Below are 17,968 nucleotides of genomic sequence, written 5' to 3'. Positions count from 1 at the left end.
ATCTAAATACATCAAACTTCTACTGAAAGAGCTACAGCAATATATTAACAGTAACACAATCATAGTAGGGGACTTCAACACCCCACTATCTCAACTTGACAGATCATCCAGGCAGAAAATCAGTAAAGACATAAGGGAGCTAAATGAAGAGATAGATAAACTAGAACTATTGGACATTTTCAGAGTCATTCATCCCAAGAAACTGGAATACACATTTTACTCAAATCCACATGGATCATTCTCAAGGATAGACCATATGTTAGGCCACAAAGACAGCATCAGCCTATTCAAGAGCACTGAAATCATCCCAAGCATCTTCTCAGACCACAGTGGAATTAAACTAACACTTAACAATCAACAAAAGATTAGTAACAGTGCCAAAATGTGGAAGCTCAACAGTACACTTCTTAACAACTTCTGGGTCAAAGAGGAAATCAAGGAAGAAATCAAAATGTTTCGAGAGTTCAATGAAAATGAAGACACAAGCTATCAAAATATTTGGGACACAGCTAAAGCAGTCCTAAGAGGGAAGTTCATAGCTATACAAGCACACATTAGGAAACAAAAAAAGGCACAAATAAACAGCCTGATTGCACATCTTAAAGACCTAGAAGAAGAACAACAAAGGAACCCTAAAGCAACCAGAAGGACAGAAATTACTAAAGTTAGGGCAGAAATAAATAACATTGAGAATAGGAAAACCATACAAAAGATCAATGAAAGTAAATGTTGGTTCTTCGAAAGAGTAAACAAAATCGACAAACCTTTAGCCAGACTCACAAAACAAAAAAGGGAGAAGACCCAAATAAATCGGATAGTAAATGAAAGAGGAGATATCACAACAGACACTGCAGAAATTCAACATATCATGCGAGGCTTCTATGAACAACTATATGCCACCAAGTTAGAGAACCTGGAAGAAATGAATGATTTCCTAGATACCTACCAACTTCCAAAACTAAGTAAAGAGGAAGTGGACAACATGAACAGGCCCATCACAGCTAATGAAATTGAAACAGTTATCAAAAATCTTCCCAAAAATAAAAGTCCTGGACCAGATGGTTTTACAAATGAATTCTACAAAACTTTCAAAGAAGAACTAATACCTCTACTTTTAAAAGTCTTCCAGAAGATTGAAGACACTGGAATACTCCCTGCCAGCTTCTATGAAGCCAACATCACCCTGATACCAAAAGCAGACAGGGACACAACCAAAAAAGAAAACTACAGACCAATATCTCTGATGAACATAGATGCGAAAATATTGAACAAAATTCTAGCCAACCGGATACAGCAGTATATCAAAAAGATTGTTCATCATGACCAAGTGGGGTTTATCCCAGGCATGCAAGGTTGGTTTAATATACGTAAATCAATCAGTGTGATCCACCACATCAACAAAAGCAAGACCAAAAACCACATGGTCATATCAATAGATGCAGAGAAAGCCTTTGACAAAATACAACATCCCTTTATGATCAAAACACTACAAAAAATGGGAATAGATGGAAAATTCCTGAAGATAGTGGAGTCTATATATAGCAAACCTACAGCCAACATCATACTCAATGGTGAAAAACTGGAAGCATTTCCCCTCAGATCAGGTACTAGACAGGGCTGCCCACTATCACCATTACTATTCAACATAGTGTTGGAAGTTCTTGCCATAGCAATCAGGCAGGAGCAAGGAATTAAAGGCATACAGATTGGAAGAGAAGAAGTCAAACTCTCCTTATTTGCAGATGACATGATAGTATACATGGAAAAACCTAAGGAATCCAGCAAGAAGCTTTTGGAAATCATCAGGCAATACAGTAATGTGTCAGGCTATAAAATTAACATTCAAAAGTCAGTGGCATTCCTCTATGCAAACACTAAGTTAGAAGAAATTGAAATCCAGAAATCAGTTCCTTTTTCTATAGCAACAAAAACAATAAAATATCTAGGAATAAACCTAACCAAAGAAGTGAAAGACTTGTATACTGAAAATTATGAGTCACTACTCAAAGAAATTGAAAAAGACACAAAGAAGTGGAAAGATATTCCATGCTCATGGGTTGGAAGAATTAACATCATCAAAATGAATATATTACCCAGAGCCATCTACAAATTTAATGCTATCCCCATCAAGATCCCAAGCACATTTTTTAGGAGAATAGAACAAATGCTACAAATGTTTATCTGGAACCAGAAAAGACCTAGAATTGCCAAAACAATCTTGAGAAAAAAGAACAGAACCGGAGGCATCACACTGCCAGATCTCAAACTGTATTATAAGGCCATTGTCATCAAAACTGCTTGGTACTGGAACATGAACAGACACACTGACCAGTGGAATAGAATTGAGAGCCCAGAAATGAGGCCCCACACCTATGGACATCTAATCTTTGACAAAGGGGCCCAGACTATTACATGGGGAAAGCAGAGTCTCTTCAACAAATGGTGTTGGAAACAATGGGTTGAAACATGCAGAAGAATGAAGCTGAATCACTGTATTTCACCAAACACAAAAGTAAATTCCAAGTGGATCAAGGACTTGGATGTTAGACCAGAAACTATCAGATACATAGAGGAAAATATTGGCAGAACTTTTTTCCGCATAAATTTTAAAGACATTTTCAATGAAACGAATCCAATTACAAGGAAGACTAAGGCAAGTATAAACCTATGGGACTACATCAAATTAAAAAGCTTCTTCACAGCAAAAGAAACCACTACCCAAATCAAGAGACCCCTCACAGAATGGGAGAAGATCTTTACATGCCATACATCAGATAAGAGTTTAATAACCAACATATATAAGGAGCTTACCAGACTCAACAACAAGACAACAAATAACCCCATCCAAAAATGGGGGGAGGAATTGGACAGAATATTCACCACAGAAGAGATCCAAAAGGCCGAGAAACACATGAAAAAATGCTCCAAGTCTCTGATTGTCAGAGAAATGCAAATCAAGACAACAATGAGATATCACTTCACTCCTGTGAGAATGTCACACATCAGAAAAGGTAACAGCAGCAAATGCTGGAGAGGATGTGGGGTCAAAGGAACCCTCCTGCACTGCTGGTGGGAATGTCAATTGGTCCAACCTCTGTGGAGAACAGTCTGGAGAACTCTCAGAAGGCTAGAAATGGACCTACCCTATGACCCTGCAATTCCCCTCCTGGGGATATATCCTAAGGAACCCAACACATCCATCCAAAAAGATCTGTGTACACATATGTTCTTGGCAGCACAATTTGTAATAGCCAAAACCTGGAAGCAACCCAGGTGTCCAACAACAGATGAGTGGCTGACCAAGTTGTGGTATATATACACAATGGAATACTACTCAGCTGTAAAAAATGGTGACTTCACCGTTTTCAGCCGATCTTGGATGGACCTTGAAAAAATCATGTTGAGTGAAATAAGTCAGAAACAGAAGGATGAATATGGGATGATCTCACTCTCAGGCCGAAGTTGAAAAACAAGATTAGAAAAAAAAAACACAAGTCGAACCTGAAATGGAATTGGAGTATTACACCAAAGCAAAAGACTCTGGGGTGGGTGGGTGGGTGGGGAGAATACAGGTCCATGAAAAATGATGAATTAAATAGTGGGGGTTGTATTGCTAAATGGGGATCTGGGGAATGTTATGCATGTAAAAAAAAAAAAAAAAAAGAAGTAGAAACGCAAAGCAGAAATTGACTGAGTTTGGAGTATGGCACCAAAGTAAGAAATCAGAAGTATACTAGAGTTTGCAGTGAGTACCTCCCTAATACTACCTCTCCACTTTTCCAAGCTTTGGGTCCATGATTGCACAACAATTTGTTTGGCTTTGTATGTTAACTCTCTTTTCAGTCACCAGGTTCCAGGTATCATCAGGATGCCAGCCAGACTTCCCTGGATTGAAGACACCACCAATGTGTCCTGGAGCTCAGCTCCCCCAGAGACCCATCCTACTAGGGAAAGAGAGAGGCAGACTGGGAGTATGGACCGACCAGTCAACGCCCATGTTCAGCGAGGAAGTTATTATGCTTCTGGTGACCCATAATAACAAAAGGAACTGTGGGATGTCTAGAGGAGGGCCTGATGCCCCTTTCTCAGGGCTCCCCAAACATTCAAGGTCTGTCAGCTGGATTCAACCTGAAGAAAGACTGGCACATGCAATTTCCTTCATTATGGACTGCCAGAGTAATCCAAAGTGCACTTAAAGCCTTAGCTTTTGTCATATATTTAAATTTCCTTTGATAAATAACATGACAAAAATGAGCACTGATTGACTGATGTTTCTCAAAGGATAGGATGAAGAAGTGAAAACTTGCTGAATAACGTAATATTACTAATGCAAAAAAGAGAAAAAAGCAATAAGGTACCATAATCTACATGTGCTACATTTCCTTCCAGTGCTAGTTCCCAGTATAAGTTTGTGAATACCATCATCTAAAATCAAAAAACCATCCTGTGATTATGACTGTTTCTTTTTTACTCATCACTATACCGTTTTCTTCAAAGGACTTTGACTTGAGTCAGCTGCACAGGGGCCTGGATGCTCGGCCTGAAGTGACTCGCAATGATGTAGCACCAACTCTGATGAGTGTACCCCAGTATCGACCCCGCCCCGCCAACCCAGATGAAATTGGAAACTTCATCGATGAAGTAAGTAAAAGCAGAACCAAATGCAAGATCAGTTATAGCAAAAGAAAGCATTCTTAGATCCTTTCCCTAAACATATTATCTCTCAGCAACCCCATCCACCTTTTTTTTTTTTTTTTGCCTCATCTGAATTTCAGAACTAAGGAACTCTTAGATTTGGTCTTAGTATGCGAGAACCAAGAAATGCTTGAAAAGATCTAGTAGAAATGAAACTGAAGTAATTTATAGATTTAAAGTAGATCCTATTTGGTTTCAGTAGTGCCCCTGTCTACTGGTTGGGATTTGATGTTAAATATGTATAACAATTTATTTGAATACCAGAGAAATAACATCTGTATTATATGTACTCATACACTGCTAATGCCAGGAGTTTAAGGAGGAGTAATCTTGGTCGTGCTGGGTAAGTAGTCACCACTGACTGCTATACAACCCAGGGACATGATAGATCCTTGATCTCTCTCTCTTGTTCACAGTCACAAGTGTTTGCCACAGTTCTAGGAGTTCTATTCGGAAAGGCACCACAGTAGACACCTTCCAGCAAGCTTTTGTACATGATACTGTTGGTCAGAACTGTGCTAAGATTATCCTTATCTAAAGTGATCAGCTAAAAAAAAGTAGCATTCTTCCTTAACCTACACCTTGTTCGCTTGCATTGTTACTAGAATGATTTTCAGAGCCAGTTACACTTTTTCTCATAAGAGAGATTGTTACTGCAGTGGGTTAAGCACAGGTGGTGTAAGGATCCCGGTTCGAGCCCTGGCTCCCCACCTGCAGGGGAGTTGCTTCACAGGCGGTGAAGCAAGTGTCTCTCTCTGTCCTATCTAACAATGACGACAACAACAATAAAACAAAAAGGGCAACAAAGGAATAAATATAATTTTTTTTTTTTTTTTTTTTTAGAAATTCTTAAGTAACTGAAATACATCCATTCTAGCCACTGGAAGGACCAGTTTCAACCATCCTTGTTAGACAGGTTTTCCCTTGATTCATATTTATTTGCATATCACCACAACTGGTTGTAGCTTTTTAAAATTAGAAACACCGTTTGCCATTTTCTTGTTTAAATTATGGAAAAGTATGATATTCCTCTTTTTTTTTTTTAGAACCTAAAGGCAGCTGATAGTGACCCCACCGCCCCCCCTTATGACTCCCTACTCGTCTTTGATTATGAAGGAAATGGTTCTGAAGCTGCTAGTCTGAGCTCCCTGAATTCCTCGGAGTCAGACCAAGACCAAGACTATGACTACCTGAACGAGTGGGGCAATCGCTTCAAGAAGCTGGCAGATATGTATGGAGGTGGTGAGGATGACTAGGGGACTCACCCAAAGACAAATATATTAATAAGTTTTGGTTATCGTTCAGTTCCCTTTGCTTCACATGAATTCCCAGGAGAAAGTGAAACAGGATAGTTATGTGTTTTTACTTGATAGCTACAATCTGATTTGTTAGATTTTTTACTTACAAATCTCTTTCTTCACTTTTAGGACAAAATTATGTAAAGATCCCCAAGATCTTAAAGAGAAGGGTTTATTGCCCTATTGATTTTGTATATATTCAATTTTTGGTTTGGATATTAGAACATGGGAGGAAAAAAGGATTCTACTCCGTTATTACAGCAGACAGGAGTTTTCTGATGCAGAAATTACTGAGTTCTTTTAGTGTAGCAGGCCAAAAACCTTTCAAAGATATTTTGATATGGGCTTACTTTGGGTAATGTCTTTCTAGGGTCCTTAAGCTCTAAAACGGACTCGAACAGAAAAGTGTGTCAGTTTCCACTGTCACTAAAACAAGAGTCAGAGTAGTGCACAATGTGCTTTAGCCAAAGATGGTTTGTCACAGCAGAGGGGACACATGAAAAGTGAGCAGCGACTGCTTCCAAGATGCTAGAAGAACCTCAACCTTTGTTTCCTACCAGAAGCCATAGACAATTTTTAATCCAAGGAGTGGACTTCCCAAGTGCCTACCTTTGCTGATGATGTGAAAACCGACAGTATCTTTTCCTTAGAAGCAAAAAGAAAACACAGATCCAAGAAACGTATTGGAAGGACCTTGATTTGTATCTGTTAATATCTAAGTTGCTTTGTCAGCTCTCCTCTATTTTTAGAAGAAAAAGATCCTTACAATCACTACTTTTCACTGTCTTGATCTTTTAGTACAGAAGGAATGTCACTAGTTTGAGTGTGTGTGGGTGCTGATATATACGTTTTTTAAAATTTTCTTTGAGGGGTGGAAAACAGTTCAGGCTGAGAACTTTATTCTTAAGTATTCATTTTTATAAAATTTATTAAAATTTTTTGCTAATCCTTTGTCAAATGTTTTACTTGATTACATACACCCCAGAACTCGATGGGAGCAGAGTGAATGTAAGAGAAGCTATACTCATTTGGTCACTTTACATGAAAAAAATCCCCACATCTGGTGAAAACAGGGGCTGGCTCAGTATGGTGGGGGCCAGGCTACCCAAGTAAGCTTCTGATGGCCCACATTCAAGAGTGGATTGCTGAGATACACGATAATTCTTAGGTTTTTGAGAAATTCATGACTCCAATGTTGGGAATGAAGACTTAATTTTTTTTTTAGTTGTCCGGAACATGGCGCAGTGAATAAAGTGTTGGACTCTAAATCATGAGGTCTTGAGTTTGATCCCTGGCAGCACATGTACCAGAGTAATATATGGTTCTCTCTCTCATAAAGTTAAAAAAAGTTCTTAATTTTTTTTTCTAATATAAAGACCGTACCCTTAGATCAAGTACTATATCTAGAAATTTAACAAAGGTTCGGTGGGAAAGGACTGTTTAACAGAACACTGCTTGGCTCTGGCTCCTGGCAATGTGCAGGTGACTGAACCTGCGACTGTGGAGCTTCAGGAATATTTTCGTTTTTCTTTGGATTTAAAATATCTCAAGCGGTCTAGAAGTACTACATGCATGAGATCCCAAGTTCATTCCTTGGCATTGCATGTGCCAAAGTGATGGCTCTGGTTCTCTCATTAATAAACCTTAAGAATAAATCCTGATATATAAGGTCAAATAATATTCTGGTTACTAGTACATACCATTTAAGAAGAAATGACTTGGGAGTCAAGTGGTAGCACAGTGGGTTAAGCACACTTGGTGCAGGGACTGGCATAAGGATCCCGGTTCGAGCCCCTGGCTCCCCACCTACAAGGGTGTCACTTCACAGCCGGTGAAGCAGGTCTGCAGCTGTCTTTCCCCTTGTCTTCCCTTCCTCTCTCTGTCCTATCTAACAATGACAACAAAAGAGAAAAAAAGTTTAAAAAAGAGGAAGAAATGACTTCAATAAATGGCTATGGGGAAATAGGATATCCACATGCATAAGAATAAGGTAGCGTCTACCTTTATATCAACTACAAAAACATGAGTGAAAGACCCTATTATCAGAAAAAAAAATAATTGGTGATCATCAAAATGTTTGTTCATGACCCAGGGAGTGGTACAGTGGGTAGCACACTGGACTCCTGAGCATGAGCCAGATGAATGCTCTGGTTTTCACTTTCTCAAAAATCTTTTTAATAAAAAAACAACCCATAGAATGGGAAATAAGGTTTGAAAATCACATTTGATGGTACATATATGCTCCACATCCCCCCCAAAAGATGAAGGAATGGCCAGCAAGTCCTGAAAATGTTTAATATCACTAGGAACGTAGAGGTCCATAATGAGCTATCACTTCATTTCATATCTTTGAGGGTGGCTATTGTAAAAAAGGGGGGGAGTCCAGTAGCACAGTGCACGATTCATGCAAAGAGCCAAGGACCAGTGTAAGAACCTCAGCTCCCTGCCTGCAGGGGGCTCACTTCACAAGTGGTGAAGCAGGTGTCTACCTTACTCTTATCCTCTCGATTTCTTTCTGTCCTATACAACAACAGCAATAAACAACAAAAATGAGCATGGGAAGAAACTGGAACCATTGGACACTGCTTGTAAGAATGTAACTGGACAGAGTCAAAAGATATTTCCTTAGAAATATAAATACATTTACCATAAACCCCAGCAAATTCTACTTTGAGGTGTATATATACAAAAGAATGCACTGATAATATATTTGTATATTCATGATGACCAAAGATGTAAATAAAGCAGTGTCAATGACTACATAAAATATGGAGTATATATACCGTGATATATTATTTAGCCTTGTAAAAAGATAGGAAATTGGGACACGTCCTAAAGTTATCACTAAACCTTGGAAAAAGCAAGATGGCAAGTGAAATAAGCCAGACACAAATATTATGGTATGATTCCATTTAAATGTGGCACCAAGAACTGAGGAGAAAGGGCTGCTGCTCAGTGAACACAATTTTGGTTTGACATGATGAAAAGGTCTAGAGATGAGTACTAGTGATAGGTCCACAAAACCATGCATATATTTCTTGTTACTGAATTGTGCATTTTAAAATAGTGGGGGCTGGGTGGTGGTGTACATGTTACTGACTGCTCATGGACCCGAGTTCGAGTACCCAGTCCCCACCTGCAGGGGGAAAGTTTTGCAAATGGTGAAACAGTGTTGCTTCACCCTCTCAATTTCTTGCTGTCTCCAAGAAATAAAGACAAAAAAAAATTTAATGACAGCAGGCAGCATAGTGGTTACGCAAAGAGACTCATGCCTGAGGCTCCAAAGTCTTGTATTCAATCCCCTACACCACCATAAGCCAGAGCTGAGCAGTGCTCTGGTAAAGAAAAAAAAGTGGGGGGGTGGTGGAGGGAGCCATTTTAATGTATATGTTACTATGATAAAAAAATAGATAAGTTGAAATAAGTGTTGATAAGCTTATAGAGAGTGAAACTGATATATGGTTAGTGGGGGTGTAAATTAGTGCAGCTTCAATGGAAAATAGTAATGAGGATCCCTTTAAAGATACCTTATAGGGAGGGCTGGGCAGCAGTGCATCGGGTTAAGCACACATGGTACCAAGCACAAGGATCCCCACCAACCCACCCACCCCAGAGTCTTTTACTTTGGTGTAATACTCCAATTCCATTTCAGGTTCGACTTGTGTTTTCTAATCTTGTTTTTCAACTTCGGCCTGAGAGTGAGATCATCCCATATTCATCCTTCTGTTTCTGACTTATTTCACTCAACATGATTTTTTCAAGGTCCATCCAAGATCAGCTGAAAACGGTGAAGTCACTGTTTTTTAAAGCTGAGTAGTATTCCATTGTGTATATATACCACAACTTGGTCAGCCACTCATCTGTTGTTGGACACCTGGGTTGTTTCCAGGTTTTGGCTATTACAAATTGTGCTGCCAAGAACATATGTGCACACAGATGTTTTTGGATGGATGTGTTGGGTTCCTTAGGATATATCCCCAGGAGGGGAATTGCAGGGTCATAGGGTAGGTCCATTTCTAGCCTTCTGAGAGTTCTCCAGACTGTTCTCCACAGAGGTTGGACCAATTTACATTCCCATCAGCAGTGCAGGAGGGTTCCTTTGACCCCACACTCTCTCCAGCATTTGCTGCTGTTACCTTTTCTGATGTGTGACATTCTCACAGGAGTGAAGTGATATCTCATTGTTGTCTTTATTTGCATTTCTCTGACAATCAGAGACTTGGAGCATTTTTTCATATGTTTCTCGACCTTTTGGATCTCTTCTGTGGTGAATATTCTGTCCATGTCCTCCCCCCATTTTTGGATGGGGTTATTTGTTGTCTTGTTGTTGAGTCTGGCAAGCTCTTTATATATGTTGGTTATTAAACTCTTATCTGATGTATGGCATGTAAAGATCTTCTCCCATTCTGTGAGGGGTCTCTTGGTTTGGGTAGTGGTTTCTTTTGCTGTGAAGAAGCTTTTTAATTTGATGTAGTCCCATAGGTTTATACTTGCCTTAGTCTTCCTTGTAATTGGATTCGTTTCATTGAAAATGTCTTTAAAATTTATGCGGAAAAAAGTTCTTCCAATATTTTCCTCTAAGTATCTGATAGTTTCTGGTCTAACATCCAAGTCCTTGATCCACTTGGAATTTACTTTTGTATTTGGTGAAATACAGTGATTCAGTTTCATTCTTCTGCATGTTTCAACCCATTGTTTCCAACACCATTTGTTGAAGAGACTCTGCTTTCCCCATGTAATAGTCTGGGCCCCTTTGTCAAAGATTAGATGTCCATAGGTGTGGGGCCTCATTTCTGGGCTCTCAATTCTATTCCACTGGTCAGTGTGTCTGTTCATGTTCAGGACCAAGCAGTTTTGATGACAATGGCCCTATAATACAGTTTGAGATCTGGCAGTGTGATGCCTCCAGTTCTGTTCTTTTTTCTCAAGATTGTTTTGGCAATTCTAGGTCTTTTCTGGTTCCAGATAAACATTTGTAGCATTTTTTCTATTCTCCTAAAAAATGTGCTTGGGATCTTGATGGGGATAGCATTAAATTTGTAGATGGCTCTGGGTAATATATTCATTTTGATGATGTTAATTCTTCCAACCCATGAACATGGAATATCTTTCCACTTCTTTGTGTCTTTTTCAATTTCTTTGAGTAGTGACTCATAATTTTCAGTATACAAGTCTTTCACTTCCTTGGTTAGATTTACTCCTAGATATTTTATTGTTTTTGTTGCTATAGAAAAAGGAACTGATTTCTGGATTTCAATTTCTTCTAACTTAGTGTTTGCATAGAGGAATGCCACTGACTTTTGAATGTTAATTTTATAGTCTGACACCTGACTTTTGAATGTTAATTTTATAGTCTGACACCTTACTGTATTGCCTGATGATTTCCAAAAGCTTCTTGCTGGATTCCTTAGGTTTTTCCATGTATACTATCATGTCATCTGCAAATAAGGAGAGTTTGACTTCTTCTCTTCCAATCTGTATGCCTTTAATTCCTTGCTCCTGCCTGATTGCTATGGCAAGAACTTCCAACACTATGTTGAATAGTAATGGTGATAGTGGGAAGCCCTGTCTAGTACCTGATCTGAGGGGAAATGCTTCCAGTTTTTCACCATTGAGTATGATGTTGGCTGTAGGTTTGCTATATATAGACTCCACTATCTTCAGGAATTTTCCATCTATTCCCATTTTTTGTAGTGTTTTGATCATAAAGGGATGTTGTATTTTGTCAAAGGCTTTCTCTGCATCTATTGATATGACCATGTGGTCTTTGGTCTTGCTTTTGTTGATGTGGTGAATCACATTGATTGATTTACGTATATTAAACCAACCTTGCATGCCTGGGATAAACCCCACTTGGTCATGATGGACAATCTTTTTGATATACTGCTGTATCTGGTTGGCTAGAATTTTGTTCAATATTTTTGCATCTATGTTCTTCAGAGATATTGGTCTGTAGTTTTCTTTTTTGGTTGTGTCCCTGTCTGCTTTTGGTATCAGGGTGATGTTGGCTTCATAGAAGCTGGCAGGGAGTATTCCAGTGTCTTCAATCTTCTGGAAGACTTTTAAAAGTAGAGGTATTAGTTCTTCTTTGAAAGTTTTGTAGAATTCATTTGTAAAACCATCTGGTCCAGGACTTTTATTTTTGGGGAGATTTTTGATAACTGTTTCAATTTCACTAGCTGTGATGGGCCTGTTCATGTTATCCACTTCCTCTTTACTTAGTTTTGGAAGTTTGTGGGTATCTAGGAAATCATTCATTTCTTCCAGGTTCTCTAGCTTGGTGGCATATAGTTGTTCATAGAAGCCTCGCATGATATGTTGAATTTCTGCAGTTGTCTGTTGTGATATCTCCTCTTTCATTTACTATCTGATTTATTTGGGTCTTCTCCCTTTTTTGTTTTGTGAGTCTGGCTAAAGGTTTGTCGATTTTGTTTACTCTTTCGAAGAACCAACATTTACTTTCATTGATCTTTTGTATGGTTTTCCTATTCTCAATGTTATTTATTTCTGCCCTAACTTTAGTGATTTCTGTCCTTCTGGTTGCTTTAGGATTCCTTTGTTGTTCTTCTTCTAGGTCTTTAAGATGTGCAATCAGGCTGTTTATTTGTGCCTTTTCTTGTTTCCTAATGTGTGCTTGTATAGCTATGAACTTCCCTCTTAGGACTGCTTTAGCTGTGTCCCAAATATTTTGATAGGTTGTGTCTTCATTTTCATTGAACTCTCGAAACATTTTGATTTCTTCCTTGATTTCCTCTTTGACCCAGAAGTTGTTAAGAAGTGTACTGTTGAGCTTCCACATTTTGGCACTGTTACTAATCTTTTGTTGATTGTTAAGTGTTAGTTTAATTCCACTGTGGTCTGAAAAGATGCTTGGGATGATTTCAGTGCTCTTGAATTGGCTGATGCTGTCTTTGTGGCCTAACATATGGTCTATCCTTGAGAATGATCCATGTGGATTTGAGTAAAATGTGTATTCCAGTTTCTTGGGATGAATGACTCTGAAAATGTCCAATAGTTCTAGTTTATCTCTTCATTTAGCTTCCTTATGTCTTTATTGATTTTCTTCCTTGATGATCTGTCAAGTTGAGATAGTGGGGTGTTGAAGTCCCCTACTATGATTGTGTTACTGTTAATATATTGCTGTAGCTCTTTCAGTAGAAGTTTGATGTATTTAGATGGCTTCTCATTGGGTGCATAGATATTAATAATTGTTAAGTCCTCTTGACTGATCCTCTGAGCATTAAGTAGTGTCCATTCCTATCTTTTTTAATCTTATCTATTTTAAAGTCTATCATGTCAGATATGAGAATAGCTGTTCCTGCCCTTTTTTGTGGGCCATTGGCTTGTATGATAGTTTTCCATTCTTTCACTTTAAGTCTGTGTTTGTCTTGTTGAGTTAGGTGAGTTTCCTGTAGACAACATATTGTTGGGTTGTGTTTTCTGATCCATCTTCCTACTCTGTGTCTTTTAATAGGTGAATTCAGGCCATTGACATTTATTGATATCAAAGATTGAAGATATTTTAACACCATTCTTGAAGAGCTTTAGAGTGTTTTGATATATGTCCTATTTGTGGTGGTCTGGTTGTTTATAGGAGACCTTTCAGAACTTCTTTCAGGGCAGGCTTGGTGATGGTTGCTTCCTTCAACTGTTGCTTGTCTGAGAAGGTTTTGATGCTTCCATCTAGTCTGAATGACATCTAGCAGGATATAGTATTCTTGGCTGAAAGCCTTTCTCATTGAGCACTCGATAGTTATCTTGCCATTCTCTTCTGGCCTGTAGTGTTTGTATGGAGAAGTCTGCTGCTAATCTTATGGGTTTTCCTTTGTAGGTGACTCTTTGTTTTTCTCTTGCAGCCTTCAGGATCCTTTCTTTATCCTTATTCCTTTCCATTCTGAGAATGACATGTCTTGGTGTCTTTAGGTCTGGGTTAATTCTGTTTGAGACCCTCTAGGCTTCTTGAATCTTTATGTCTTTGGTGTTGTCTAGAGAAATTTTCAGCTATTATGGCCTGGAGAATGCTTTCTTCCTCTCCTCTTTCTTCCTCTGGTAAGCCAATAATACGTATATTGTTTCTTTTGAAGTCATCCCATAGGACTCTGTTGTTGTTTTCAGCATCTCTTAATCTCTTTTTGAGATCTCTTCTTTTTTAGTTGTCTCTAATTCATCCTCAATCTTGCCAATTCTGTCTTCAGCCTCATAGATTCTATTCTCTCTGCCCTCTACTGCTTTCTGGAGTTCATCTATTTTGTTGCCCTGCTCTGATACTGTTTTAGCTTATTCAGCTAGTTGCCTTCTTAGCTCAGCGATTTCAGCTTTCAGCTCTCTAATAACCAAGAGATAATTAGAATTTTCTTCCATATTCTCATTTGTTGTTCCTGCATTTCTGATTACAATTTTTTCAAATTCTTTACTCACTCCTGTTATTATTTCCTTAGCTAATGTTTGGATGTTGAACTCGTTGTTTTGTGCTTCACCCTCTGGAGGACTTTTAGCTGGACTCTTGTCCTGGTTCGAGTCTCCAATATTTTTTCTTGTTGTTTTAACCATTTTATATATTATGAGTTCCCTTTATCAGTACTTTTCAAATTATTGATCACTATTGCCTGGATTGACTTGTGTCTAAGTAATTTAATTAAAGGGTTTACCATGGTGGAAGTTAACGGTTTTTTCAATCCCTGAGTTGGAACTCAGTGGTGTAAAAGCCTCTTTTTTTTTTTTCTTTTTTCTTCCCTGTAGGCTATGGGAGCCTGAGGGCTTTTAAACTATCAATAGGCTTCTTAGCTTAATCACTGACTCCTGACCAAGAGATAAAGCAGGGTGTGGCAGAGATAATCCAGTGGTTATGCAAAGAGACTTTCACAGCCCCTCAGCTATGCCACCGAGGTATAGGTCTTCTCCTGAGTTTCCCGGTTAGATCTCTGTACCCTGGTGTCCCTCCCTGTTGCTGCTCCAGATTCTGAGGGTAGTAGCAATGGAGACTCAGAGTTGCACTTGGTGAGTCTCTGGGGAGTCCTCTCCTCCCTTCAGCTGTCCCCTTGTTGGTGGAGCAGACTGGAGGTGGTGTCTCCACTGATAAACTGTTGAACTGTTAGCAGTCACTTAATCTCTCCTTAGGCCCCTCTCTCCTCTCTGTCACCAGCCACGCGTGTTTGTACTCACGGGTGATTTACTGGGTTCCTGTGGTCATTCTAGTCCTGTCTTGTTGCAGTCCCAGGTGGTCTCCTTTGGTATTCCTAGTTGATCCGGGAGAGGAGGAGAGGAGAGGAGAGAAAGCCATCTGCTGCTCGTAGCTCCGCCTCCATATATATCCTTTTCATTGCTAAGAAGTACTCAATAAAAGGTTCTTCAAATGTAAGTACTACAGTTGGATAGCATTTTATGGTGGACTAGAAAATATTTAAGTTAGAGATGATGAAAGAACAGTATTGAATTACCAAATGTAAAGAGCTTATGTCTATAATTTTCAGTGAATGATGGTATTATTCAGTTGTTATGCAGATTCTGTAGGTCCACCCAGCCTGCAGTAGTTAGTTTAGAGTTCCTACCAACGTTTTTAATCAAATAATTTGTTATCTACCCAGAGAAAATAACTCACAAAGTTCTTATGACTAGTATCAAGAGCTAGTAGACCCACATGGAGTAATTTGTGCTAATTCCACACCACCAAATCAAGACTTAATAGTTAACATAATTGAAGTTTCAACCCAGGAATATCAGTCTGGAATTTCCCACTCGGTAAATTGTGTAAGCACAATTAAATACAATTGCTAAAAATGTTTAAACAAACAAAAATGGAATAAGAGTCTCTAGGTGAATATTGCAGAGATGTTTTTGTTAAGTCTTACAAATATTTTTACTCACTTAAAATTTAAGAACTTTGTGAAGTTAAACTTAATGACTGAAATTGACTGAATATCTAGATTACTTCAAAAAAGATTTACTTTTGTCTTCTTATTACAAAGGAACCAAGGCTATTTGGGCCTTCTAGTAAGAATTCTAACTGATTCACTGAAGTAGAATTGAATTCAGTAATTGAAACTATGAGAATCTGGGGAGGTAACCCAGTGGAAAGAATGTTCTGTGTGTGGGGGGCAGGGGGTAGATAACATAATGGCTATTCAAAAAGACTCTCATGCCTGAGGCTCCAAAGTCCCAAGTTCAATCCCCCCAAAAAAAAACCATCAGCCAGGGCTGATCAGTGCTCTGGTAAAAAAAAAAAAAAAAAAAGTGTTGCATGTGTGCATGAGGCCTAGGTTCAATCTCTAGCTCTCTTATGCTGGAACAAAACTCTGGTCTTTCTCATAATAATTGTTTTAATATTAGAAAAAAAATCTGTTAGGTAGATAAAATGTTTTTCACTGAAAAAAAAAAGTATGGCATATAGGACTTCGGACATAGCATAATGATAACCAAATACTGACATGCCAGAGGCTCTGAGGTTCCAGATTCAATCCATAGCACCACAATAAGCTATAGCTAAGCAGTGTTCTGGGGGGGGGGGGGGGGAGGAAAGAAAAGAAAAGAAAGTAAAATTTTTAGTAGCCTGTTAGGTGGTGCTGTGGGTAAGATGTTGGGTTTATCCACTTACAGGCAGACACATGTTTCAGGGTGTTGAAGAGTATATAGTTGTTGCAGCCTGTTACGTGGCTCAGTGAATCAAAAAAGATCCCGAGTTTGATTCCCAGCATTGCATGTGCCAGATATATGCTCTGGTTCTCTCTCTTTCTCTCCCCTATTTGCTTATTAATAAGCAAAACCTTTAAAAAATCAATTTTGTTCAAAGAAAAATAGTTTCTTTTAGAATACACACAAGGACCCAGGTTCAAGCCCACAGTCTCCACATGCGAAGGGGAAATTCATAAGTGCTGAATGCTGAAGTAGTGCTGTAGGTCTCTTTCTCTCTCTTCAATTTCTCTGTCCTATCAAATAAAATGAATATACAAAAAGGGAAAAAAATGGCCACTCGAAGCTGTCGATTCATCATGTAGGCTTGTGAGTCCCAGCAATAACCCTGGTGGGGGAAAATTGCTTCCCCTGTCCCCTTAGTTCATATAAACTGTAATTAGAGAACATGGTCAAAACTTCAGATAAACCACACAACTGTTTGACAGTCTTTGGCCTGCTGCTGTAAAAGATCCTTAGATTATCAGAGACATCCACACTGCAACCCAAGAGGAGGTGTCAAGACTGCAACTACCTGCCTTTTGCACTTCAAGTCTGATGTAAAAATCCTGATAAAACTGTCCTTGGAACTCTGAGGCTGGGCTTATAGTCTAATCAACCACTTTTTCCCCTTTGTTTTCATAGAAACACATCTCATTGAATGCTGGTTTCATCACAGGTCTAAATTCACCTCTAGAAATTAGACATGCTGCTTATCTCATGACTCAGACTGACTCAAAGCAATAGAGCAGTCCAGGCCAATAGGAGAGTTCACCTGGAAGAGTGCCTGCTTTGCCAGACTTGACCCAGGTTGGAGCCTGGCCCAATCTGGAGGAAGCTTTGGTGCTGTTACATCTTTTACTCTCTCCCTCTCCCTCTCTTTAAAAATGTTAGCCCAAATGAAGAAGCACCAGTGACAGAGATAGAGAGAGAGCTACAACCCAATTTCTGAAACATCTGGGAAGTCCTTGGCAAGGAGGAAACTGAAAGATAGGCCTTGTCATAATGTGTCTCTTTGGCGTGTGAATTTTCTTGAGCTGAGATCAACCCAGACGCTGTAGGCTTATAAGAAATGTCAACGCCCATGTTCAGCGGGGAAGCAATTACAGAAGCCAGACCTTCCACCTTCTGCATTCCACAATGACCTTGGGTCCATACTCCCAGAGGGGTAAAGAATAGGAAAGCTATCAGGGGAGGGGATAAGATGCAGAGTTCTGGTGGTGGGAATTGTGTGGAGTTGTACCGCTCTTATCCTATGGTTTTGTCAGTGTTTCCTTTTTATAAACAAATAATAATAATAAAAAAAAGAA

General features: G+C 39.0%; 1 protein-coding gene across 1 annotated transcript in view; it reads left to right on the top strand.

Annotated features, from left to right (window-relative positions):
• CDH1 (cadherin 1) overlaps window positions 1-6,944 on the top strand; it is a 97,186-nt gene extending 90,242 nt beyond the window's left edge. The window contains exons 15-16 of the mRNA XM_007538144.3: window positions 4,498-4,641; window positions 5,742-6,944. Of these exons, the coding sequence (XP_007538206.1) occupies window positions 4,498-4,641; window positions 5,742-5,951 (354 nt within the window). The 3' untranslated portion in view covers window positions 5,952-6,944. The remainder of the gene's footprint in view (window positions 1-4,497; window positions 4,642-5,741) is intronic.
• The last annotated feature ends 11,024 nt before the right edge of the window (window positions 6,945-17,968 follow it).

This window comes from Erinaceus europaeus, chromosome 2, assembly GCF_950295315.1.
Source record: "Erinaceus europaeus chromosome 2, mEriEur2.1, whole genome shotgun sequence".
NCBI classification, from domain to species: Eukaryota; Metazoa; Chordata; class Mammalia; order Eulipotyphla; family Erinaceidae; genus Erinaceus; species Erinaceus europaeus.
The sequence above is the reverse complement of the archived record's forward strand: the minus strand, read 5'-3'. Positions and strand labels throughout refer to the sequence as shown.